Below are 26,005 nucleotides of genomic sequence, written 5' to 3'. Positions count from 1 at the left end.
AAGTATCGCATAGAAAAATATCATAGGTATTTGTGCTGAAAAAATAGGTCGCTTAGTCTTACGGCGAAGACAAATGGGTAAAAGTTAGAGCTATTCTGCACCTGCACCATCTTACTTTAACTTTAACAAAAATCTGCCAAGCTCCATACAAAAAGCACCGGTTATCGTTATAGTTACCGTTAAATTTAGGTGGTACAACTCGGCCTTAGTCTTATTGCTCTAAAGCATGATAATAAATTAAGAGGTTGATTAGCTTTTGTTATTTGATTTATCAGTGCGATTAATGTTGGTATTTACTTGTTTGTAGTTGATAAATATCAACTGATATTGGTATTTATTGCTTAAACGTTTGGAGCTTACGGGCCCTAGGCGCGCAGCTTACTTTATTCCACAGTCAAAGGGCTCAGAGTCAAGGCAACAGGGGAACCATTTGTCATGTTATGAAAGAAAATACCGGTATTTCGAAGAAAATTCGAAGAGGAGATTTTGATTTATTTATATCAAATCCTCAAAGGCTGTTTCGGATAATACGAAAGAGAGAGCTAATTTTTGTTATAAAATGTATAAAAATCGTTTGACCTCTGTAGAACTATTTAGATAGTTAGCTATAAACATTAACTAGAGGTCAGAAGGAAAACTATGTCCCAAATTCATTTGGGTCCAAAATTTGGACTTTTATTTAATGTAGGTTAAGTAGTAGTAAGTTACGTTTGCTAACTATTTATTTTATTTATTTATTTATACTTCAATGCCAAAAATATTAACATTAGGCGAACTTAACGCCATAAGGCATTCTCATCTAGTTTACCTTTGGGTTATGCAGAAAAAATAGTTTGGCGGTAAGTATAACAAAAAAATTAAATAAAACAAATTACGTTGACGTAAGGACTCACTATCAATCAATTATCCCGAGCCTCTAGCATCTGGTCTAAAAGTAAAAGTCAAAACGTCGTTTAAATAACTTCACTAAAGTGTATTTACCCATTCGCAGAACTTTCTTTTATGTATTTCCAATAATTAGGAACCTGATCAGAATATTAACAAGAGAAATAATTGCGATTAGTTATTGGAAACTATTCGTAAGCAATAAGTTATGATCGGCATTTGAACGTAATACCAAATACCTCTTGTAAGCCTAATTGTTCTAACACCTAACTTATTTAATTAAGTATGAAGAGAACCTTCATCAAAATTACGATATCGATCTTGATAACGAAAAGGCCGTCTTTTTAGTTTATTGTTAGAAGAAATATAATTATCTCTACAGCCTTATTTCTGCCAAGAAATAGCCAATAAACATTACTTTGTCTTTGTTTAATAAATTGTTGCGTAGTCTTCGAAGTTGATACATTCGCCCGTATTCACAAACAATACTTGTTTAAATAAAGCAGCAAATTGAACGCACAGCGTTGAATAGAACTCTGTGATTGGTACATGTATCACCCTGTGCATTCACGCGCACTGTGAGACCTCATAGTAATGTTTGTGAATAAGGCGATTGACAGCTGTACAAAACTAATATCACTTGCCAATAAATCACCTGTCACAGACATTGCACTTCCCCGATCATGCGAACACATTTTTTCTTCGATCAATAGGTAATACCATCGGGTCGAAGGAATTATTAACCATGCGGCAACGGGGGCTAGGTATGTTCTTTATTATGTTGTACTCGGCCACTATATTATGGTGTTTACTTCTAGGAAATGTCGCGCGGTGTGCCTGAGTCAAGGGCGACCTAAAATAAACTTGGGTACTCGACCGGAAAATGTATAGGAACTCCATGGGTTAGCTAGGGTGCTCTCGACTTGTGTATTTTTTTAAATCAGATTTGATAAAAAGGTTAGCCCAAACGGTGTAATCAACCTATTTTTATAAAAACCAGAAAGATAATAATGATTGATACACGATAATTCTTGGGACATTATTGACGAATTGATCTGCATATTATTTACCTTTATTCGGCCCGTTAAAAAAGAAATTAATCATATGACATGCGCGATGTTTACGTTACGTACAAAGGATATTATGTTAAAGCCTGGGTCTATCAATCATTCGTTTATTAATATCCGATATTTTGTTTTTTTAGTCTTCAGAAAATGAGGCTAAGCTCTCGACTTCACGACTTTTAGAGGTATTCTGTAAAGTAAAAAAAATAATAAATAAAGAAGCTCTCGCTGGATGGTTGGCTCAAGGGTCAGATGCAAAAGGCGGTGATCCTCAGCACGGCACGCATTGTCCGGAGGTTCCTCAGCCTATGACCCTGATCACCGGTAGCTTGGGTCTTGCTCCACTGCCGGCGGATAAACTAGTTTTAAGTGTTTTTTTTTAATGTATTTTTATAACTTTTTCTTTTGTAATTTACATTGTAAAAAATATATTTAAAATTAAGACAAAAATATAAATAAAGGAATAATAATAAATACACTTTATTGCACACCAAACAAATAACATAACAAAAAGAAAAGGAACACACAAGGTGCAACTAGGCGGTCTTATCGCCCAGATGGATAGATGGATTTTTCTGGATTCTAATCCTATTTGGTAGTCGGTAATCCCTATGTACAATCGACTCGACCCCGGTCAGTCTAGATTGACATCATCATGGCATCTAATAAGGCACAACCCACACTGCAGGTAGCTCGAGTAAACCTGGATGACACATAATAGTAAACAGTCTCGCTTTTATGGGTGTTTACGTTCACTTGGACATGTTCAGTGGATGTCAATATACTTCATGTGGGAGACATGATCATACCTACATTGATATTTCTTTCCTTTATGTTTTATTGTCGTTGTCACTGAACAATGAACATCTTTCGTAAATTGTTGAAATACTTATTATGTTAGTTCGTTCGTTCGTTTCAGCTAAAAATCCACCGCTGGACAAAGGCCTTCTCCAAGAATTTACTTCAATGTTATAGATACAATGATTACTTAGGTACATAGAAATATGTCATGGAGTCGCATTATTATAATAATGCTTCTCTTCGTACAGTACAGTTGAAATAAATTACTGCCATTAAACTTAGCCTAAAGTTCAATAACATTGGTAATGCTAAATTTAGAGTTAAGCTTATCTTAGTCTGGGAAAGTACATAAAAATAGAATGGACAACACGCATAAGTTGTAATATTAAGTTAAATATTGATTTAATTTAAAGTTTAGATCACACACATTACACTAGTTTTTATTTCACCTCAATCCATCCAGTATTACCGAAGATAGAGCCTCGAGAAGTTTACGGACTTTTTAAAATTTTCAAAAATTTCCAATATTCGCGCGTGACGTCACAACATGATTTTGCAGCCCCCGCACGTTAACCCATTTACCACTTTTGGNAGATTAGTAAGAGTAATATTTTATAATAATTTATATGATAATTTTTCATCAGAAAAGATTTCCAACCAGTAGTACCGATTTAACTAATGTTTTGTGCGTAGTAGATAATCCTACATGACCCATAACCTAATATGCCCTATATACAGGGAAGACCAAAGATTAGGCGAGATTCTAGCAAATTACCAGTGCGTAGTGCAGTATCTGCCCTCCTCTAAGATCCTCTAAGATTGTTTGATGAGCACGAACTCTTTCACACGGGTTTAGGTAAGGTAAGTTAGTACATTGAAAAAGTACCCATCTCTGTTACAATAAAATTTATTACTTATACAGGGTGTCCCAGAATGAATGAATGAATTTTTTTTCATATTTTTTAGGGATAGTACATTAGTAGAGCTACCTCCCCTAGCAGTTTGATTCACCCATTCTGGGACAGCCTGTATGTACTCGTATATCCCACCAATTGTTACAAATGGTGGTTCCTTATTCTGTTCTGTGACCTAAGGGTTCAAAGATAAAGACTGTATTTACGACTCGGCAGTCGCTTCCAGTATCCTCAGAAGTGAGACGCGATCCTGCTCTATAATAATTCAAGAGAATACGTCATAATACTAATATTAAAATGGTTTTAATAGTGTTTGGTTATGCTGTGTACTGTCGACGAAAATTAAAAATAGTGAAAGTTCAAAGGTAAATTTTCATTTTTTTTACGCTCACGTCCCCATAATCAAACCTTGGTTAGTGCCAATCTTTACCCGACTGCGCCAGAAGGAGGGTTATGTTTACAGCGCTTTTCATTGTTTTTTAAAGTTTTTTTTTAAANTTTTAAAATTAAGTATAGGTACCTAACACGTTATTGTGAATTCCGGATAAAATTTTACAAAACAAATGTAATATTAACCTTCTTACTGTAAGATTGTGTACCGATGTAGTCCCCTCCACTATGTTAGCCTACTTTATTGCTAATTAAGTTATCTCAGTGAATAAAACTGATCTCTGTTAACAAGTCATTGTACCTATTGCACACAAAAGACCTTTGTAAGCTGTTTACTGCTTGTATTGACCTGCTTCTGTAATAGAAGCCTTTTGATTTGCTGGCTTAATTTAAATGATTTTAATTTTGCATCTCGCTTGTTATTCAATATCCAATCACTTAACTAATTAATTAACGTACCTACTTATCACAATCACCGTTCCACACATTATACCTACTTATTTAAATAATTATACTGAATAAATTAACAAGTCAAAGTATTAAAGAAGCTTTTTTTAATTCAGTAGGTATTGTTTCAAAGATAAACAAAATTGCATACATAAGGTATTAGCTAACTTAGGTACTCCAAAATAGATGTAATTGATGTTTTATATTTCGAGACAATTCAGTAAATTAGGTTACAATTAATAATATAAGTATTTAATTGTATAATGTTAGCTAAAATAGGATAATGTTTTCTGCTCTATCTTAATTCAGGATTCGAATCATCTGCACTTCAAACTCTACATTATTACAATGTTATGTCAAGGCGAATGTTAATAAGTAGTTAATAGCACGTATAGTGAATGTTAATTACCGAATAACTTGGCTTGACTTTTGGTTCTAATTTACAAGTGTAATGAATAGCAGAGTAATATATCGAATGCAGTAATCAATTAACTGTTTTGTTGATAGATAATCTTTGAGTTATAATAAGTAGGTATGTATCGTCAATAGTAGAGTCAACTATGACTCTACAAATTATCAACAATCCTACCACAAGGCATTATGTTGCAATCGTTTTCAATCAATGAAAGTCTTGTTTGGCCTGTTTGTGCAAACTTGACTGATCACAGTGGTCAGTCAATAAATAAACTAGTGATCTTGATCAGTGTGTTGTAAAATATTGAGATTGACGCGCTGAACAAATTGAAATTAATATTGTGTAACAATGTTCACGAAATGTAGGTACCAACTACCGATAGGTCAATAAAAAGGATTAAATTGCTAATAAGTCTAAACTATGAAACGGCATTTACCTTAGTTTAGCTCTACTATAAGTCAGTGTATTAGATGAAACACTAGCTATAAGTAGCTGCGTTTTTGGCGACATGCGTTTGTCGTATGCAGTATGATAAAAAATATTAAATTGAGGTACTTAAGTACCTATCAGCATTTAAGAATTTTGTTTACCAAACGTAACCTAGAGATAGGTTATGCCTAATTGTATGTACCTATCTATGTACTTAGTAATTCGTGATTAATGTGCTATTTGCACGTATGACTTTTTATTTTTGGATTTGGCCGCTACTATCACCACAAGGTCAGGATAGACGTTGTCTTTGCTAGTGCTTGGCAATGGTCATCATTTTTGTAAATAGCTATTTACATGTTCGTAAACAAGCCCGTTCCTTGACATGAGACCCGAGTGAATCTATTATGATATTAGAAGAGCATTCTGATGCACATTATATAAAAATTCTAATTTAGTAAACCTACTAAATCTTTAGCGTGATTGCAGCCTGCCTGACCTTTTACTGTTGTCGAAAGTGTAATTTAATCATGAACTTGTTTCAAAATCAAAATGAAAAAATTTATTGCCAAATCAAGTAGTACAGAACAAAAGACAGACCTGCAGACCTGTCCTGTTGAGGAAGATGTTTCTTACGCACATTTGCCAAAAATCTAGAGAACATAAAATTTTCCAACAAACACGAAACCATATTCCATATTTACGTAGTATGTAGGTAAAAGTAAAGTCATGTGACTAAAATTTGCAAGCACAAAAAACATCGATTCATTAAGGTAAATCTCGCAAATAAATACCTCGATTACTTAGGTACTTATTCAATGCCTATTTTGGTTTTGTAATAAATTTTTTCATGCTTACTCTAATTTTATTTTATTTAGTACTTAGTCACAAAACGGATTTTGTATTTAACGAATATTTTTCTTGCGATAAAAACAGAGTTAAACTAAGTATTAGATACTAACTGATTATTTTACTATTTTATATTTTCAACGTATTTTCACTAGGTATTGGTGTTTATCTTGTGATAAAAATACAATGAACGGTAAATTAAATGAAGAAACTGATTACATTGTTTTTTCATAGTCATTGAAATCACCTAGGTTTTCTTTATTTATAATAGGTATACTTACTTACTGTCTTTTGGCTTTATTTCGCATATAATATAGAAACTAAATAAAATACTACAACGTATAATAAATTTATAGTAATTGTAAACATAACGACACAGCTACTTCCGCGATTTGCTATTATCTACTGTAGACGAACATTAGACTGTAGAATCGCACCAAATTTTACATAAAAGTACCAAAGTGTTCAGTCATACTTTCGTTCTGACACGTAGAGTAATGAATTAAATTACATGTATTTTTGAGTCATTTATAGCGTTTAGTTTTACATACCTTCGTTCTTGCACATAGTTAATAAATTACACTAGCTGTGCCCGCGACTTCGTACGCGTGAAAACCCGTTTTCGCAACATTTTTCATTGTCCTATTGATCGTAGCGTGATGTTGTATACCCTATAGCCTTCCTCGATAAATGGGCTATCTAACACTGAAAGAATTTTTCAAATCGGACCAGTAGTTTCGAAGATTAGCGCGTTCAAGTAAACAAACAAACAAACAAACTCTTCAGCTTTATAATATTAGTATAGATGTGTTTTTGTCGACAGTGATGGAGCCCACGAGTCCATGCTCAGCGACGAGCACAAGCCGCAAATCACAAAGAAGGAAACCAGGAAACAGGACGACTATGATGCTCTACAAAGCTTTCTTCGCAGCATCAGCTCTACCGCCACTCTCCCGCCCTACGTCAAGGGAGAGACTTACTCCTCCTACAGAGGTGTTTTTAACCAGGTAAGAATAATTTTTGAATAGTAGTTTGTGTACCACCCACAAAGTAGACCGAAGACATTCATAAGGTAGCAGGAAGGCGTTGGATGCAGGCCGCTACAAACCGGTCAATATGGAAGTCATTAGGGGAGTCCTATGATCAGCAGTGGACGTCTTACGGCTGAAATGATGATGAATTTGTGGTAAAATTATCTACTAATTTCATAGTCATGTGAGTTAACCCCTCGTACTAAGCTAATTTCTAATTATGTTGCGAGTGGGTTCACCACAATAGTCGAGCGGCAACAGGGTTCAAAAACGAGTTCCTCGGATGCCGAGTCGGCCAAGTCTAATCTAATCCCTCACGATTCGGTTTTAGTGGATTCAAATATTTTTATTTAAAAGTTTAATAAAAATATAAGCCTGAATAATAATAGCATCATCTCAATGCATGTCCTTGAAATCTTACAGGTCACCGGGACAAAGTCTCTTTCAGTGTTTTATTATTATTTATACATAGATAACATGCCAAATTCAATTGACACAAAATGTAGAGCATTATCTTGTTTGTGAGAGAATACTGCCAAATAGCCATTATCTACCGATTAAGTGCATTAAAATAATATTAATAAACTTCTTTTTACGTAGGACATAAAACTTACGCTTGTATTAATAAAATTAATTGAATTAAATAACAGTGACCTCCATCTGACAGACACCTTGAGCCTCCTTGAGCTCTCGCTGACAGATTTCCAAGAAAAGTAATACTTTTAGTTAGTTTTTTCCAATAAATTAATTGATAGCATTTGTTAATTATAGTTTCTATTGACTAAGCCAAGTACTTTGAGTAATTAACTCCCCTTAGGTGGCTAGTCGACTAGTCACGGACAACTACCTTACTTCCAATCATTGGAAGTCCTACCTGCAAACTATATTTAGACTACCTGTACCATACCTGGGTACCTACTTAACTGTTTGGGTTTGTTTAGCGGTCAAGGCCGTGATCATAGACTATATCGGTGACTTCATACCAATTTGCATAATAAAGTCTATACACTCGGAACTTTGTCCTAGCACACTCACATACGACTAGAATCGAACCAGGAACATCTTTCACTCCAGGCAATCACCACGCCACTAAACGGGGCTAAAAACTTCAGTCTGATAATAAAATACGTCAACACCGTACAAGAAGACACAATAGAAACAATTGACTCGCGGCTAAATACAATTGATTTTCTATTGTCTACGCATTATACTTATGGCCCTAACAGAGGATTCACTCGGGTCTATGCGAACTCAAGCGAATGCCGAATGCTGAAATCCAACATCGATGTTGTGGTTCTAGACAGTGATTAAAAAAATAATTGTTAAAGAAGATCAGTCGGTGAAGACACCTGCACTTTAAAATGCATTTTCCTGAGACTCGGACAAATGTAGGTAAACTTTTGATGGAAATGCAAATGGATATGGATGATATGTCAAGGCAAACCCATATCAGCTGAATTTATTCCATGCAACGAATACAATATTTTGTAGTTACAGACGATGGCACGGAAGCTTTACACTTCTTAATCTTAAAATAGTGTCATTTTTTACATAAAAAATTATGTATTCTGATGTGCTAAGGTAATTCCCAGTCTCAAAAAAGTGGTAAGCCTTCTATGAAAGGCCTAAAATGGGTACTACAATACCAAATGGGTAGCCTACCAGAATAAAACGACTACGCTACGACTCTACGACTCTATGTAATGACTACGCTGGTAAATATTATAGAATATGAAGTAACCTATATGGTGACCTTAATTTTCAATCACTGGTCAATAGTAATTTTATGCCCTAGTTAGTAGATATCATTTGTTACTTAATTGACCTCTAGGAATATCTAATCTAATCTTAAATAGCATAACAGTATAAGGCTGAGTTGCACCAACTAACTTGACCGTAACTATAACGTTATCCGGTGTATTTTGTATGGAGTTTGACGAATTTTTGACGTTTGTTAAAGTCAAAGTAAGATGGTGCAACCCAGCCTAAGTAGATCTTTTAAATTGTATTATAACTTTTTCAAGAGAACAGAAAATTAATAAAAAAAGAAGTGAATAAAGCAATTGACCCGTAACTTGCAAAATGGAGTGAGGCCGCAGCATGCGAATCCTTCCATCGTAGTCGATCAACCGTAACACTTTATACTGACCATATAGTTTGTTATAATAGCGGCATTATTGCTGAAAAAAAGTTAATGAAGTAGAGAATTTCACTTTAGCTGTAAGTTAAGTTTGTTAGTTGCATTAATTGTTGAAAAAATTAATTAATAGAGTATTTCACTGATAGCTGTTTCATCATCGAGGTGCACGACTCTACACGTCATTATGATTTTAGATTAATTAAGGATTAATATTATTCTTCTTAAAAGGAAAAAATATTTAATATATATCGATATAGAGAAATTTTATTTTATTCTGAGTCAAGAAAACAAGATCGTGATCACTCACATCTCAAATAATATAAGTTACGTATGTACTTATAAAATCGTTACATTGTCTTAACAAAGCTGTTACAAACCACACGATAAATAAATAAAAGATACATATGAATAGACATAAAGAACAGTTTTATTACATCCATACATAAATATCTATCTACCTATTCATGAGATGCATGTTCTTAGACCTATATATTATGTACATAGGTATATGTTGCATTTCTTATTGTTACCAGTCTACATAGTGTGGAATAATATATTTAAACTTCACACTTACATAATTATAACAAGCTATGGAAAGCTCTAACGCCAACTATATAGAGCAGAACATTTTAACCGTACAGAAAATCGAACTTGTGACCTCTGGGTCTTACTCACTTTAGTCTTAATTATTCTTACCACTAGCCTACAGAGGCGATTAAAAGATAATATCGTATTATCTAGGCGGCACTTATAACTTATCATTTTCCCTTATGTCTTCTTGCAAGAAAAAGTGTAATGATACATTTGATCTCAATTAGCTAGATTGCTGGCATGTGAGTGAGCAGCAGACACAGCACGTGCTAACACACATGGCGAATGGAAGTTTTTCATTACTTCTCGTGGTGTCAACACTTATCAAAGCACTCTATTACTATTAAAGTAATTGGTCTTCCTAGGAGGTACATACCTAGAGACGTTGCTAGAGACTGATTCATGAAATGTTAATAAGTTTACGATGCAATTTGAAAATAAACACGGCGGACGAATTTTAACGAACGGGCAAAGAAAACAAAGGCTCTTACCAATCTTTACAATAGTCACTTGCATGTCATTTTATGCAAGTAACAACAGAGTATTTTATCTCTAAAGTAACTAAGTAAAAAATATGCTTTTTTTACTTGCTTATTTGAGAAAGTCATAGACGATGTAGGTATTAAAAAAGGTACATATTTACATAAATCTATTGACGTAAATGAGTCGCGGCATACATACATATGCAGATTCAAAGTTCAAACCAGAAAACTCCTAAGAAATCTCTATAAAGGAAGTACCTAATTAGTAGTTAAATTACTAAGGGCTGATTTTTCAATCGTCAGATATTTTTTAACTGGAGAATAAACTTGTCATTTTGACGTATTTCTCCTATTGAAACTGTCAATGTGCCAAACTTATTCTCTTCAGTTAATCCGACGATTGAAAAATCGGCACTAATTAGAATAGATTTAATAGCGACAAAAGACCATAATTAGAACCAGTACCTAAGTAAGTAGATGAGATCTGAATACCTGTGCTATTACGATCATTATTGTAATTCCTGTATCACCATCACCACTGGTTGGATCCTTCTAGGTATGCTTGGAATTTTTTTTTTTTTTTTATTCTTTATTTGATTTGGGGCTTTTATCCACATGGATATGTCAGCCCCATTGTATCTTCACTTACAAACAACATAATAATATACTTAACTTAGAAACAAGTCAAAATAGGTACTATTTAGGTAGCTTTATTTACTTACCTAAATTTATAAAAGGAGTCACTGTTCTGTTAAATTTATTAAATTGCAAAGTTTTCTAGCAGTTTCCGACCTTGGCTCTGCTAGAATATTTTGCACCAATCCCACATCTTGGGTATTTAATCGAAGCTCTTGAAACAGTGACTCCCTTTCAGTTCGATTCTTGACACAGTCCATCAGCATATGTTGTACATCCTCAATTTTATCACAAGTGCTGCAATTCGGTGAATCAGATTTTTTCATTAGGTATGCAAACTTCGCCGATGGATAGTGTCCCGAACGAAGGCGTAGTGCAAGTTTGATGTAACTTCTACTCAGTTTATTATCGTCAAACCAAGGAGCGCGCNCTAACAGACGATTCACTCGGGTCTATGCGAACTCAAGCGAATGCCGAATGCTGAAATCCAACATCGATGTTGTGGTTCTAGACAGTGATTAAAAAAATAATTGTTAAAGAAGATCAGTCGGTGAAGACACCTGCACTTTAAAATGCATTTTCCTGAGACTCGGACAAATGTAGGTAAACTTTTGATGGAAATGCAAATGGATATGGATGATAAATGTCAAGGCAAACCCATATCAGCTGAATTTATTCCAATGGATTTCAGAACCCATGCAACGAATACTATATTTTGTATGTATTTACATACGATGGCACGGAAGCTTTACACTTCGTAATCTTAAAATAGTGTAATTTTTACATTTAAAATGAATGTAATGACTACGCTGGTAAATATTGTAGAATATGAAGTAACCTATATGGTGACCTTAATTTTCAATCACTGGTCAATAGTAATTTTATGCCCTAGTTAGTAGATATCATTTGTTTGTAATTGACCTCTAGGAATATCTAATCTAATCTTAAATAACATAACAGTATAAGGCTGAGTTGCACCAACTAACTTTTGACAGTAACTATAACGTTATCCGGTGTATTTTGTATGGAGTTTGACAAATTTTTGACGTTTGTTAAAGTCAAAGTAAGATGGTGCAACCCAGCCTAAGTAGATCTTTTAAAATTATAACTTTTGCAAGAGAACAGTTTTATGATTGTAAATTATGGAAAAAAAGTAATGACTAAAGCAATTGACCCGAAACTTGGAAAGTGGAGTGAGGCCGCAGCATGCGAATCCTTCCATCGTAGTCGATCAACCGTAACACTTTATACTGACCATGTAGTTTGTTATAATAGCTGCATTATTTCTGAGAAAAAAGTTAATGAAGTAGAGAATTTCACTTTAGCTGTAACAAGTTAATAAATAAATAATAATAATAATAAATCTTTGGACAATTTCACACAGCGCCAGCTAGCCCCAAAGTAAGCAACTTAATGCTTGTGTTATGGGTGCTAGCTTAACGGATATACTACTTATATACTTTTTTTTTTTTATTAAATACATACATATTATACATAGTCACACCCAGACCCGTCACAGAAATTAAAATTCATCATTTCAATTTCTGCCCGGCCGGGAATCGAACCCGGGACCTCTCGGCATTGTAGTCCGTTCTGAACCACTACACCAAACGGCCGAATTTTCTTTTTTTCCGGAGTTAATTTGATAGTTGCATTAATTGTTGAAAAAAATGAAGAAATAGAGAATTTCACTGGTAGCTGTTTCAGCATCGACGTGCACGACTCTACACGTCATATGGATTTAGATTAATTAATAATAATAATATTATTCTTCTTAAAAGGAAAAAATATTTAATATAAAATATCTCGATATAGAAAAATTTTATTTTATTCTGAGTCAAGAAAACAAGATCGTGATCACTCGCATCTCAAATAATATAAGTTACGTATGTACTTATAAAATCGTTACATTATCTTAACAAAGCTGTTTCAAACCACACGATAAATAAATAAAAGATACTTATGAGTAGACATAAAGAACAGTTTTATTACATCCATATTCCATACATTAATATGTATCTATTCATGAGATGCATGTTCCTAGACCTATGTAGGTATATGTTGCATTTCTTGTTGTTACTAGTCTACATTGCGCATAGTGTGGAATAAGATATTTAATCTTCACACTTTCATATAACAAGCTGTGGAAAGCTCTAACGCCGACTACATAGAGCAGAACATTTTAACCATACTGGAAATCGAACTTGAGAGTGAGACCCTAGGGTCTTACTCACTTTAGTCTTAATTCTTACGCGCGATTAAAAGATAATATCGTACATGTAGGAGGCACTTATATACTTATCATTTTCGCTTAAGTCTTCTTGCAAGATAAAAGTGTAAACATGATACATTTGATCTCAATTAGCTAGATTGCTGGCATGTGAGTGAGCAGCAGACACTGCACGTGCTAACACACATGGCGAATGGAAGTTTTTCATTACTTCTCGTGGTGTCAACACTTATCAAAGCACTCTATTACTATTAAGTAATTGGTCTTCCTAGGATAGGAGGTACAGTCGAAAGCACATCAGACTATACATTTTCGTTGCAAAGTCGCCCCTATCACAACTACGTAAGATACCACAGTGTTTACGTTGACATGCTGTCGCTGTACATACCTAGAGACGTTGCTAGAGACTGATACATGAAAAGTTAATAAGTTTACGATGCAATTTGAAAATAAAACAAGGACAGGTTCACCAACAGACTTTGCTGAAAACACAACTTCTAAAGGAAAATACTTACTAAAATTACTTATTATGGACGAATTCATTTAACGAACGGGCATAGGATTAGGAAACAGAGGCTCTACCAATCATTGCAATACTTACATGCATGTCATTTTATGCAAGTAACAACAGAGTATTTTATCTCTAAAATAACTAAGTAAAAAATATGCTTTTTTTACTTGGTTATTCGAGAAAGTCATAGACGATGTAGGTATTAAAAAAGGTACATATTTACATAAATCTGTTGACGTAAATGAGTCGCGGCATACGTAATACATATGCAGATTCAAAGTTCAAACCAGAAAACTCCTAAGAAATCTCTATAAAGGAAGTAATTAGTAGTTAAATTACTAAGGGCTGATATTTCAATCGTCAGATATTTTTTAACTGGAGAATAACATCAGGTCATTTTGACGTATATGGGTGAATATCAACAAACTCGTTTTTTGCCTAATTCCGGTGGCGAATTTTAATTTCCACTTTCCAAAACTTTTTTGTGGCAGAAATAATAGTAAATAACTTGTATTATTCAATGACATGGTAGAGATCAAAATATTATTAATACTTCTCGAGATATGTCAATTTGAAATTATCAAGAGCCACCGAAATTGTATTTGAGCCACCGGAATTAAGAACCAATCCACCGAAATTTATTTATACAGCGGACTTCGGAATGTTACGGATGATTGTCTCAAATTACTTAATTNGCGCGCTGCTTCCTTTGACGCAAGGTCAGCCCTTTCGTTGCCCAGTAGTCCTATATGCGCTGGGACCCATTGCAACATGAGTTCAATATTTGTACTTTTTAAACTATGAATAACCTTAAGAATGTCATAGGCTATCGTTACACCTCTGAAACCAGAGGCGCAACGAGCCAAATGCTGCAAAGCACTTTTGCTATCGGAGAGAATAACAATTTTATTAAATTTCTTTTCGACCGCATATTTTAAGGCTTCAAATATTGCAATGAGTTCCAGCGTCATAATGGATACCTGTGCTAAAATTTTAAAACCAGCTGTTACATCCATTTTTTGATCGTAAAAACCAGATCCCAGACCTTGAGGACTTTTTGAGCCATCAGTAAAAATCTTATGCCAACCCTCAAATCTTTTATAGATTTCACTAATGACTCTGTTTTTCAATGTGTTAGGTTCGTATGAATTTTTGGGTTCTAGTATGCTTTTCAGATTAAAATTCAAANCCATTTCTCCTATTGAAACTGTCAATGTGCCAAACTTATTCTTCAGTTAATCCGACGATTAGAAAATCGGCACTAAGTAGAATAGATTTAAAAGCGACAAAAGACCATAATTAGAACCAGTACCTAAGTAAGTAGATGAGATCTGAATACCTGTGCTATTACGATCATTATTGTAATTCCTGTATCACTATCACCACTGGTTGGATCCTTCTACCTATGCTTGGAATTAAATGGACACTTGAGCATCGATCAGTTACGCGCCTAAATTCTCAATAATGTCCACCTGGATAACTGAAACTAAACGTCTTTAATGACTGTTGTTGCAATGTCGCATAAACATTAAGGCTGGGTTGCACCATCTTACTTTAACATTAACAAACGTCACAAATCAGTCAAAATCCATAAAAAATACACTGGTATCGTTATTCGTTACAGTTACCGTTAAAGTTAGGTGGTGCAACTCAGCTTTAATCATGTAAATATTTGTTGTAGTGTCTTATAACATCGGCTGTGCTGATCCTAGCGGCGGGAGCGGGCCACCCCATCGGCTTCTCGGCCGTGGCGCTGCCCCAGCTAAGGGACGAAAACTCCACCATGAGGATAGACGACGAAATGGGATCTTGGATAGGTAAGCACCTTCCCAGTTTGTTATAGGGCTAGAAATATCTGAACTGTCTGTGGTATTATCTCAATCTCATTCTTACTTTTATCAGTCATCCGTCTCCCGTTTTACAAATGGGTTAATACTTCGAACTTTCAGCTCCTATATTATTCTGATTTAATTCATTGCGGGTTTCCATTAATTGTTATTCGCGGGACTACTGAACCTTCCAGGGTTTCATTGACGGCCAAACTAAGGATTTGCAACATTTTATAATTGTACACGTAGTTACTGCGAATTCCCCTATACATATTGGTATTTAGGATTGTTTATCTCTCTAGTTCTCTACTAACATCATGCAATCTAACAAAAATCAAAATTAAGCCGAAATATTAATAAACTGAAGTTTTTTCATCATACAAAAATGTGCTGCGTAATCTAGTACAAGAATTGAAGTGGTGCTCTTGACAATGAACAGAATTACATCATTACTCGACTATTTATAAATATCGAGAAGAAATGTTAAACATTATCGCAAGATTCGCAAGACACTTATGCAATCTGTTTAAAAATGAGTTACTAACACACGCTAGCAAGTTTTTGCTCTATCTATCAATCATTTTGACTGCCCCAAAATAGAATAGGTATCATAGAATTAGTTAATCATAACTTGTTAAAATAACTGCTAGTACTAGTAGTTACAAGTAATTTGTGATCATACAAAAACAAGAGTCATCTGTCATAATTATGTGGATACATAAGTTTAAGTAAGTAGGTACTTTGTTTCGGTTCGTCGGTCTGTTTTTAGAGGTAGTAAATTTAGGATGATGTAATTTCAAAAGAATACTTAAGATTTAAGTGTTTCTGGAAATGATCTCTGTCGTGTATTTTATGTAAAACTAGCCTATAACTCGCGTTTACGCCCGCATTCAATCTTAGATAGAGTCTCTTTTTATTTCGAGGCAATACTTAAGTACTTACCTAGAGACACTTTGATCGGTTGCCTTGGTGATAATGATAAAATTCATATTGGGTAGTAAGCCTCGCTATTTTGCATTGCGATTTTATTTTATTATAACCCATCTAAGTGGACTTTCTTACACCTTAATTAGTTATTTCACCTTTTTAACCTTGTCGGCCGTTTGGTGTTATGGTTCAGAACGGACTACTATGCCGAGAGGTCCCGGCTTCGATTCCCGGCGGGATTCCCGGATTCGATGTGACGAGTCTGGGTGTCTTCTATGTATAATATGTATTTATTTACAAAAAAAGTACCTAAAGTATGTTTATATCCGTTGTCTAATACCCATAGTACAAGATTAGCTTAGTTTGGGGCTAGCGGCGCAGTGTAAAATGTCCAAGGATATTTATTTAATTATTATTAAAGTTCCGTGGTCCTGACAAAGAATCCTTATTATACAATGAATTGGTCTTTATTTTGCAATTTCTACTGTTTTTGACCCTGAAGTATAATTTTATTGTGAGCAACGCATACACGCCCCAATCCACAATATTAACTTTATGGATAGAGCTTAATCAATCTTTGACATTATACGAAAATGAATAAGCATGTCGTAACAATCAAATGAAATGTAAGATTAGTGTTTGTTCGCGTCTAACTCATGTGTCATGTGTTTCATGTTTTTTACAATTATTTCTGTAGGAATAATTTATTTGTAAACTTATAAAGTATGAATAGGCATATTTTACATTATACCTTCTGATTACGTATTAGATTACTCTTTACCTTAGAGTGCCTATGCTATCATAGCCCCCCACATACACAAACTGTCAAAATGCACTCACCTTCACTTTATAATATCAGTAGAGATAACAATCACATCAATATTGAAAAGATTCATAAATCAACGTGTCGCCTGATCAGTTATCTTTAAAGTACCTACTGCTCTTGAACTACTATCAGTCATGATTGCCGTATCTGTTGAGGTTGCATCAATTTGTGTCAGATTTTGGAAAATAGGAATCAATCGTCACCATTATCTGCAGTTTTTACGAATGTACACAAAAATGCGAAATTGATTGCACGATCTTGCGTAATAATGCTATCTGATAACGAGAGATCTTTTTTGTGGTTAAACACAAAAGATAGACCATGCTTCTAATAAGTTTAACATCAATGGAATTTCTTCCTGAGACCGTAATTTTTCCACATTTGTCAAATACCAAAGCTGCAAAGTAATGAAGTTTAATTAAATACAAATAATTGAAAAGCTTAACGTTTCCAAGAACTAGACTAGAATCTGTACGTACTTGTACCAACATACCTTCCTGTAAAATGTACCTATCTATCTAGGTAAAACGTTTTAACTAGTATGTTTCAATTCATTAATACATACCTCTCCCTGTACCACAGCAATGTAGCAATTCCGCTTCCTAGTTCTATGATAAATACAACTAGTTATGTAAGTAGGTATTATGTCGACATTTTCTAGAAAACAATATTTTATAATCATGTTTCCTTAAGTAAATAATTGTTTTTGAAGTAGGTAAATAGATACTAACTACTTCTACAAGGCATACTACTAGGGGCTGATGTAGTCGTAGTACTCGTAGTTAGCCTTCAAATACGCGAGCCTATTTGCTAACGACGTAATGAGATTGTTAATTAAAACATGAAGCAGTTACAGGAAAAAGGATACAACTTTTGTAATGGGAGTAACACATATTACGAGTAATAGGTATGCTGTGAACACCTTATCGCTTAATTAATTCTTTTTGTGTGGAATAATTTTCATTTTCATGAATTCGATATTTATAATTTTAGGCTGTTATTTACACCCTGTGTAGCCTAACAAAACAATTTAATGCGTTACAACAACATTACTATCAATATTATTATGATATTTGAATTTTCCGAGTGGCCTGCAGTTTTTTCAGGAAAATTTCCGTTTCATTTTCAGCAACACCATTGCGACGTTTGATGTAGAGTCAATCAATTAATTCTCTACATTCCCTCAAGATTTGGCGGACAAGGAACGCCGTTATTGTATTTTGTGTCATTTGCAGATAAATAATATAAATGATATCTTAATAAACGTCCTCTTGAGGAGTCTCAACCGAGTCACACTTGTGTTCGAATGATTTGTTTTTCATTGTCGATGAATGCAAGTAATTATTTTCTTATTAATGATAACGTCATCTGCATATATTTGCGCCTAACTAGCGGCTAAGAGGGGTAGGTCAGATTACTAAATAATTAAGTTATTTTATAATTGCCCGTATCTTCAAAACTAGAACAGTTGTTTGATAATAGAGTAAAAAGTTTGCCAAAACGTTGTCAGATTGTTATTTACTGGAATTATTACCTACTATCTATTGAAATCATACGTTTAGTAACTCGTGTCACAGTGATTACCCGTAGGTAAAATCATCGTGAACAAACTGTTTTTGCCATGCTCTCAAGTGTGTATGAAAGGGCTTGATGAATTGATATTGATGGTGCTACAACAATGCGACTCGTTAAAGTATATAATAACTGCTATGTATAAACAAAAATTTCCATTCCATGTTTCCAATTGAGAGGAATGGATCACTTTATTTATTTAGTATTAATAAGAGGGGACATTTTTCAAAATCTAGATCATAAACAAAGAAATAAACAAAACATAAATTCCACCATTGGACATAGACTGAATACATTAGCAATATGAAACCAAAAAAATAAAAAATGTTACTTACAGTGAAAAACATACTTAAGTAGGTACCTACTTATTTTTAAAAACACTTAACATGGCGTTGTATCATGGCTACACACGTGAATCCAACATATAGAATCTAACATTATCTTGGCACAAAAACGCTAACTTCTTCATTTTGTAACCTTTGAACAGGTACACCAATCCTTGAACCGGTACCTACTGTTCTTTTGTTAAAATTGTACCTAATGAACATAAATGACTGAGCACAATGTTGTATTCATTCCGCAAATGCAATACAACACGCGGATGCTTACCCGCTGTATTGTGAGCGGATAGACTTCGTGGCTAAACGATTAAATTAAAACCAATACACAACCTGACGACTACAGTACCTTTGCATGCATAGTACACTTCACAATCGACTCTTTGGCTCTATTCATGTAGAAATAGAGATAGGAAAACAAACGTTCTGTTATTTTAAATTTCTTTTTTATTAATAGGAATCTGACATGGCACATACGTAACTAGACTCGTGTCTTCCGAAGCACGGAAACTTTTCCCTTTTTCAGTACAGTAAAAAGCTCTAACCAGACTGAAAACAAATTACACAAATCGTGGGTTCAATTCCCGCCTTTGGCAGTTCGATTATTTCAAGTTATTTATAATTTTCAAATTACACAAAACTATTATGTAGTATAAGTGTACACTATGTTTCATCCAGCTGGGTAATGAACCCGGAACCTCCGAGAGTGTAGCACTTTTTTTCTTCGATTAACATCACTTATTTGTTTGTCAACAGCCAGTATACACTCAGCGGCGACGCCGCTAGGGTCAATGCTGTCAGGGCCAATAATGGAGGCGATAGGCCGGCGGAGAACTCTGCAGGCCTGCGTGTTGCCACTCATCGTGGGCTGGGTCATAATCGGCACGTCGGTGCACCACGCCGTTCTGCTGCTCGGTCGCATCATATGCGGGTTCGCTGTGGGCATCATGGCAGCGCCTTCACAAGTGAGATTTTGTGCTACATTATTATCTCTCTTACTAACCTCCAGGCCACTGGGCCCATTTGCTAAATGCCTACAAATATATAGGAAACTTTATATGCCCCTTGATCTTTATTTGATTTTAATCTCACGTGTACCTAAAGCAATAACATCATGTTGATACGTGACTACGTAGATTGACCGTTTGTGTCAGTTCTCTTATCTAAAACGACAAATGGATCATTATCGAAACATCTTACAATCACCAGATGTGCACGTTCTGGACTTAGCTGTAGTTCAGTTGAAAAAGTGAGATTTATTTTCAGGTGTACTTAGGAGAGATCTCAGAGCCAAGACTGCGAGGTATTCTCATCGGGACGCCGTTTGTGGCTTACTCCCTCGGAGTTCTATACGTATATGCCTTGGGAGGCGCCCTGCCGTGGCGCTCCGTGGCATATCTCTCCGTGGTGCTGCCAGCTCTTGCCTTCGTGGCTCTCTGCTTCTCCCCTGAGAGCCCCACGTGGCTCGCGCGCCGGGGCCGATTCCACGAAGCCATGGCTGCCATATCACGCCTGCGGGGCGACCCCGATATTGTAAGTACCCGTTATTTGCAGTGCCATTATTGAAGCAGCAGCCATACAAGTACGCATTGTTCTTTGTGGTCTCAAATTGTTGATGCCACTGAACCATTATACAATGCGATATTCCGAGGCATTTTACTCGATGATAAAATGCATAATGCATTACCCAATGGATATCAGTTTCATTGCAATATAAAATTGAGTTTCCTTCTGAACAGGTAATTTACCATAAATAATGCCATAAAAGTAGATAAAGTGGAAAATTATAGCTAATCTGCTTGTAGTATTTTTCCACTTTACCTATCTACTTTTTTCTCTACGAAATTAAAATAAAGAAGTGCTTCTGGCACTTCTTACATAGGTACACTTGATTAAATATTCCGAGGTAGGATAGGAATGTTATTAATATTAGTGTTCTACAAATACTTTTTCTTTAAATGGTAAATTAAGAAATTATTCGATCCAATGTGGCATAGTAACAATCTTAAATGTTTATTTATAGAAACAGCTACCTACATCTTTCCAATTCAGTTTTTTCAGCTAGGTAAGTACTGCCACGATTATCCGATGATAAAAAATTTCAAGACTTAAGGAAACCTTCGCAGAAAGCTGACCTCCAGCTGTGCCTCTAGCGTCGCCTTCCGTATCCATCCGGAAATGTTATACTTCATTTGCTCGGTCAACGCCATAGACTTCCTTATCGTTTTAGGGCAGTTTTTATAGTTTATACTGTAAGTATTGGAAACCATAAGTAGGATACATATTAATTGATGCTTTCCGAAAAATTTCCTACATAACGTGGCTCAAGTGAATAACAGACAACTTGATAGAGACTGCAGAAAGGCTCTACGGTACATGTCTATTAAGCGGACTTTTAATATATTTGGAGATTATACAGTAGGTATAATATGCAGTCTCCCATTCATATTTTAAGTAGGTACTCAGTGTATGTACCATAGTTTCTTTCTTACAGTTATAACAAATACAAAATGCCTTACTCAAATGTGCTTACAAAAGTGTCATTTATAATTGAACCCCAAAACTACTTATTGCTACACGCAATGGCTTTAATGAGCTCAACGAGATATGGTCAATTGGAGGAGTTCTGGAATATGCTGGATGCGATACAATTACCAGGCACTGTGGTGTTTGCATACTAATTTAGGCATGAGGATCGAGTTTCAAGCGGTAGATTGAAATGACATTAAAATTCATGTCTTTTTTCTTTTCTGAATGCTACACATTACATTCATTGAACGTGAGTCTTATGCTACATTTTGTGTCCAACCAATGAACCTATGTTTTTTTTCTGTTAATTTATACAAGTTATGTATTTAGGTACGTCTTGACGTATTTACTGTTGTTGAAACGTTTCTGTGTTACGCTAGGTAGAGATTTTTACCGGAAACGGCCAGTTACTTATACACAACAGAAATGTTTTCTACGTAATGTTTACAAAATACAACTTTTTGTATTTTTTTAACTTTATAAACTTTGAAGCATGTAGGTATACATTTTCGAATTACATACCTAGGTACATGCTTCAAAGTTAAAGTCCAATGAATTACCTCGGTAGTTAGGTTAGGCCTATTTACGGTACGAACGACTTACGACAAAATAATAATATAATAATAATAATAATAAAAATCTTTATTTTTCTCCACAATCTAACTGACATAAAAGTATTACAATAAAAATAGTACATCATGTATATAATAGATTGTGAGAGACTGGTGTCTGAGCTAGGCGAGGAGCCTGTAAATAACAACAAAATCCCTCGTACTTACTTCAAAGCACCATTCGATGGCAAATTTCCATGTTTTACTGTTATTATCCTCAGGCGCAACGCGAACTCCACGAGTTGATCTCAGCCCGGGAGAAAGAGAAGGCACGGGGTGAAGAGAGCATCAGGTTCCTGGCCACAGTGAGGCGCGCGCCGGTGCTGAAGCCGCTGCTGCTCATCAACGCCTTCAACATGCTGCAGATCCTGTCCGGCAGCTACGTCGTCATCTTCTACGCCGTCGACATCGTGAAGGACTCGGGCGGCTCTATGAACCCTCAAGTAAGTAAAGAGTAGGCGCGGGACTGAGAGAGCATCAGGTTACTGGCCACAGTGAGGCGCGTGCCGGTGCTGAAGCCGCTGCTGCTCATCAACGCCTTTAACATGCTGCAGATCCTGTCCGGCAGCTACGTCGTCATCTTCTACGCCGTCGACATCTTGAAGGACTCGGGCGGCTCTATGAACCCTCAAGTAAGTAAAGATAAGGCGCGGGACTGACTGAGCATCAGGTTCCTGACCAAAGTGAGGCGCGCGCCAAGATCAATATCCTCAAGGTTACTACGTGACAAAGACCTAAGTCCCTTCGCCGCCCCTGTGACCAAGTGTGCTATGTTTGATGAAACGGGTCACGTCGAGGTGTTAGTTTTTGAATCAACCAGTTCTCGCTTGTTTTATAACTTTAAAGCAACCGCTCAATTGACCTGGCAAACCCGGTAGCACAAACTAAATCATAATCCATAATGTTGATAGTAACAATGTCACAACAACTCAATTAAGAAGTCCCCCGAAACAAACAACTCAATTAAACAAGATGCCCGTCTCAAATAGATTCATTAATAGAGCAGCAAATGCTGCTTCAGATAGTTTAAAATTCATATCACAGACACTGCAAAAACTAGTAAAGTATTCTATAGCGGTTACTTTATGTAGGTAACGGCCAATCGCACCCAATGTTTTGCTTTCTTAAAATTCATATCACCTATTGCGGTGCTTTATGCCTACCGAAACTAATTTAATATTATTATATAAGTAGTTAAGACCCGATGCATTAAATTGTTTTGCTTTCATAGTAACTTAACCGTTGAACGGTAGATTATATATTATGGTTATTATTACTTTCCTGTTACTAAGAAAGAATTACCTACATCAGTTATAAGTCATATAACGAGTTTTCCTATTGTATTTTGATATATTGAGTAAGTATTTTATAGGCTACCAAATACAATAGGAAAACTCGCTGATAGGCGAGGCATTCGTCCGTTTGAATTCGTCCGCGGTGATGATTTATTTACTAATGTGATCATTTATTTGCAGATGGCAGCAAACGTAAGTGCCTTAGTAAGGTTGTGCGTGACGGTGATGGCGTGCATCATGCTGCTGAAGATGACGCGGCGCGCGCTGGTCATGATCTCAGGAGTGGGGACGGCCTTCTGTACCCTGGTGCTGGCCTTCATGCTGACCCAGGGTCGCGGCTCCGGCTGGCTGCCGCCAGCGCTCATCCTCGGCTACGTCGGGTTCAACACCCTCGGCTTCTTCCTCCTCCCTGGACTCATGATCGGCGAACTCCTCCCCACAAAAGTCCGCGGCCTCTGCGGCGGCTACATATTCTGCCTATTTAACACCGTCCTCTTCGGATTCACCAAACTCTACCCCATCATGAAAAACGCCATCGGAATGGCTGGAGTCTTCGGCTTATTCGGCGCCTCCTCCGCCCTCGCCACTATCGTCCTGTACTTAATGTTACCAGAAACTAAAGGAAAATCTCTGCTACAAATTGAACAGTATTACCAGAAATCCAACATCATGTGGGTGACGCGGAAGAAAAACGGTGACAGCGACGCCGTTTGAAATGATTAGTGTAGTAATTGTTATATTGTTGTCTATGTTATTTATACGCACGATCTGTGACTTAGCATTCGTAACGTGTTGTATTGATTCAACATAACAGTTCTGTTTGACTGTTTATCATTTAGGTATCGTGATCTTTATTTCTCGTAATATGATTTAGATCTTAATCTTAGTTAATAGCACCATAAAACCTTTCTAAAATAAGTAGACAACAGCGTTTTATGTTCCTCGGGACTGATTGCTAGATTTGATTAAGCATCTTTTCATTAAATACAGCAAACTTTGCCATTAGGCGGTACTTAGAAAATTATATTATTACGTATTTTATGTGATATTATTAAATCTACTGACACGTATTAAGTAAGACAATGTTGACCAAATATTTCAGATAGAAAAAATACAAATACACATCTGTGATGGTATGATAAATATGAGCCAGCTCCTTTTATATTTTAGATTGTTTTAATAGCGCCCAAATAAGTGCATTTATACGCAACTTTTACAATGATTAATGTTAAAAAAACAAGAAATATGTACGTGTATTTCATAAATTGTATCAATAAAGGGAATGTCATTGCTATAACTTTTACAATACGAGATTTTTATCTGTGATTTATATAATTACCGTGTTGTACATACATAATAAATGTGTAGGTGCTTCTGAGACTATGTATTTAGCGTAAGAGTTATTTTTTCTATTGTATAGTAGAAAATATACAAATTGTGATATGATTAATAAAAATATATCGAAATATTTTAATGCTGTCTTTTATTAACATTTTCATATACGCTCTAAATAAAACATTATGTTGTTATAATTTATGCACAATTTTATTTCTATAATTACATACATTATGTACATAACATTTAATTAAACAAATGCCATATCCTTACTTTATAGTTATCAACGAGAAATGTGTTTCAGTCTTGATTGTTGACTGCTTGCAATTGTAACCAAGTTCATATCTACACTTTAAGGCCTTACTTTTAAGGCAGGGGCGTGGTTACCGTTATATGAATTGATACAGGGCCCCGGGCTACAAGAGTCCCCATTTATACCAGGTCATACCAATAGTTGAAAAGTTCCATTTAGATAGGTGAAAAAGGCCACTGATAATCTTTTAACCTATAAACCCTCATTTTTGGGGCCCCCAAAATTTTCTGATAAAGAGCCCGTCTAGAGTCTATGCACACGGCATTTTTAAGCGCGATATACGCGAAATTCAGACCCAATCTATAGACATTTGTAGGAAAAAAGCGCACCGCCGAAGCCGCGTTCCTGAAACGTCGTGCCACGTTTTAAATACGCCGTGATAGGGTAAACGCACGTTAGCAAAACGCTTATTGAGAGCTCATCATCTGAACCTGTGCCCCGATTGCGTGGCGTTTCTTCTCCAGTTGCACGTTTTTCATTCCAGCTGAGGTGAAAATTCGGTATCGCGGTAAAGGTAAAGTAAGACGAAACAACGGATTTAATCACTTTCCAATAAAAGTCCGAACACCTTATTTTTGCACTAAAACACAGCAATGTTCGTGAAGACGTTTGACT

The 26,005-nt window shown here is 35.6% G+C and overlaps 2 protein-coding genes across 2 annotated transcripts in view; both read left to right on the top strand.

Annotated features, from left to right (window-relative positions):
- LOC114353757 (uncharacterized) overlaps positions 1–3,567 on the top strand; it is a 61,063-nt gene extending 57,496 nt beyond the window's left edge. Inside the window, exon 5 of the mRNA XM_028305862.1 lies at positions 3,489–3,567. Coding sequence (XP_028161663.1) covers positions 3,489–3,567 — 79 coding nt within the window. The remainder of the gene's footprint in view (positions 1–3,488) is intronic.
- A 337-nt stretch (positions 3,568–3,904) lies between these two features.
- Positions 3,905–25,208, top strand: LOC114353721 (facilitated trehalose transporter Tret1). The gene is made up of 7 exons (XM_028305802.1): positions 3,905–4,029; positions 7,018–7,201; positions 15,497–15,632; positions 20,064–20,272; positions 20,574–20,840; positions 22,669–22,890; positions 23,923–25,208. The coding sequence occupies exons 1-7, from the start codon at positions 3,962–3,964 to the stop codon at positions 24,454–24,456; spliced, it is 1,620 nt and encodes a 539-aa protein (XP_028161603.1). The 5' UTR covers positions 3,905–3,961; the 3' UTR covers positions 24,457–25,208.
- Positions 25,209–26,005: the final 797 nt, after the last annotated feature.

The sequence above is a fragment of the Ostrinia furnacalis genome, unplaced genomic scaffold (assembly GCF_004193835.3).
Source record: "Ostrinia furnacalis isolate ACB-3 unplaced genomic scaffold, ASM419383v2 OfSCF0183, whole genome shotgun sequence".
NCBI classification, from domain to species: Eukaryota; Metazoa; Arthropoda; class Insecta; order Lepidoptera; family Crambidae; genus Ostrinia; species Ostrinia furnacalis.
The sequence above is the reverse complement of the archived record's forward strand: the minus strand, read 5'-3'. Positions and strand labels throughout refer to the sequence as shown.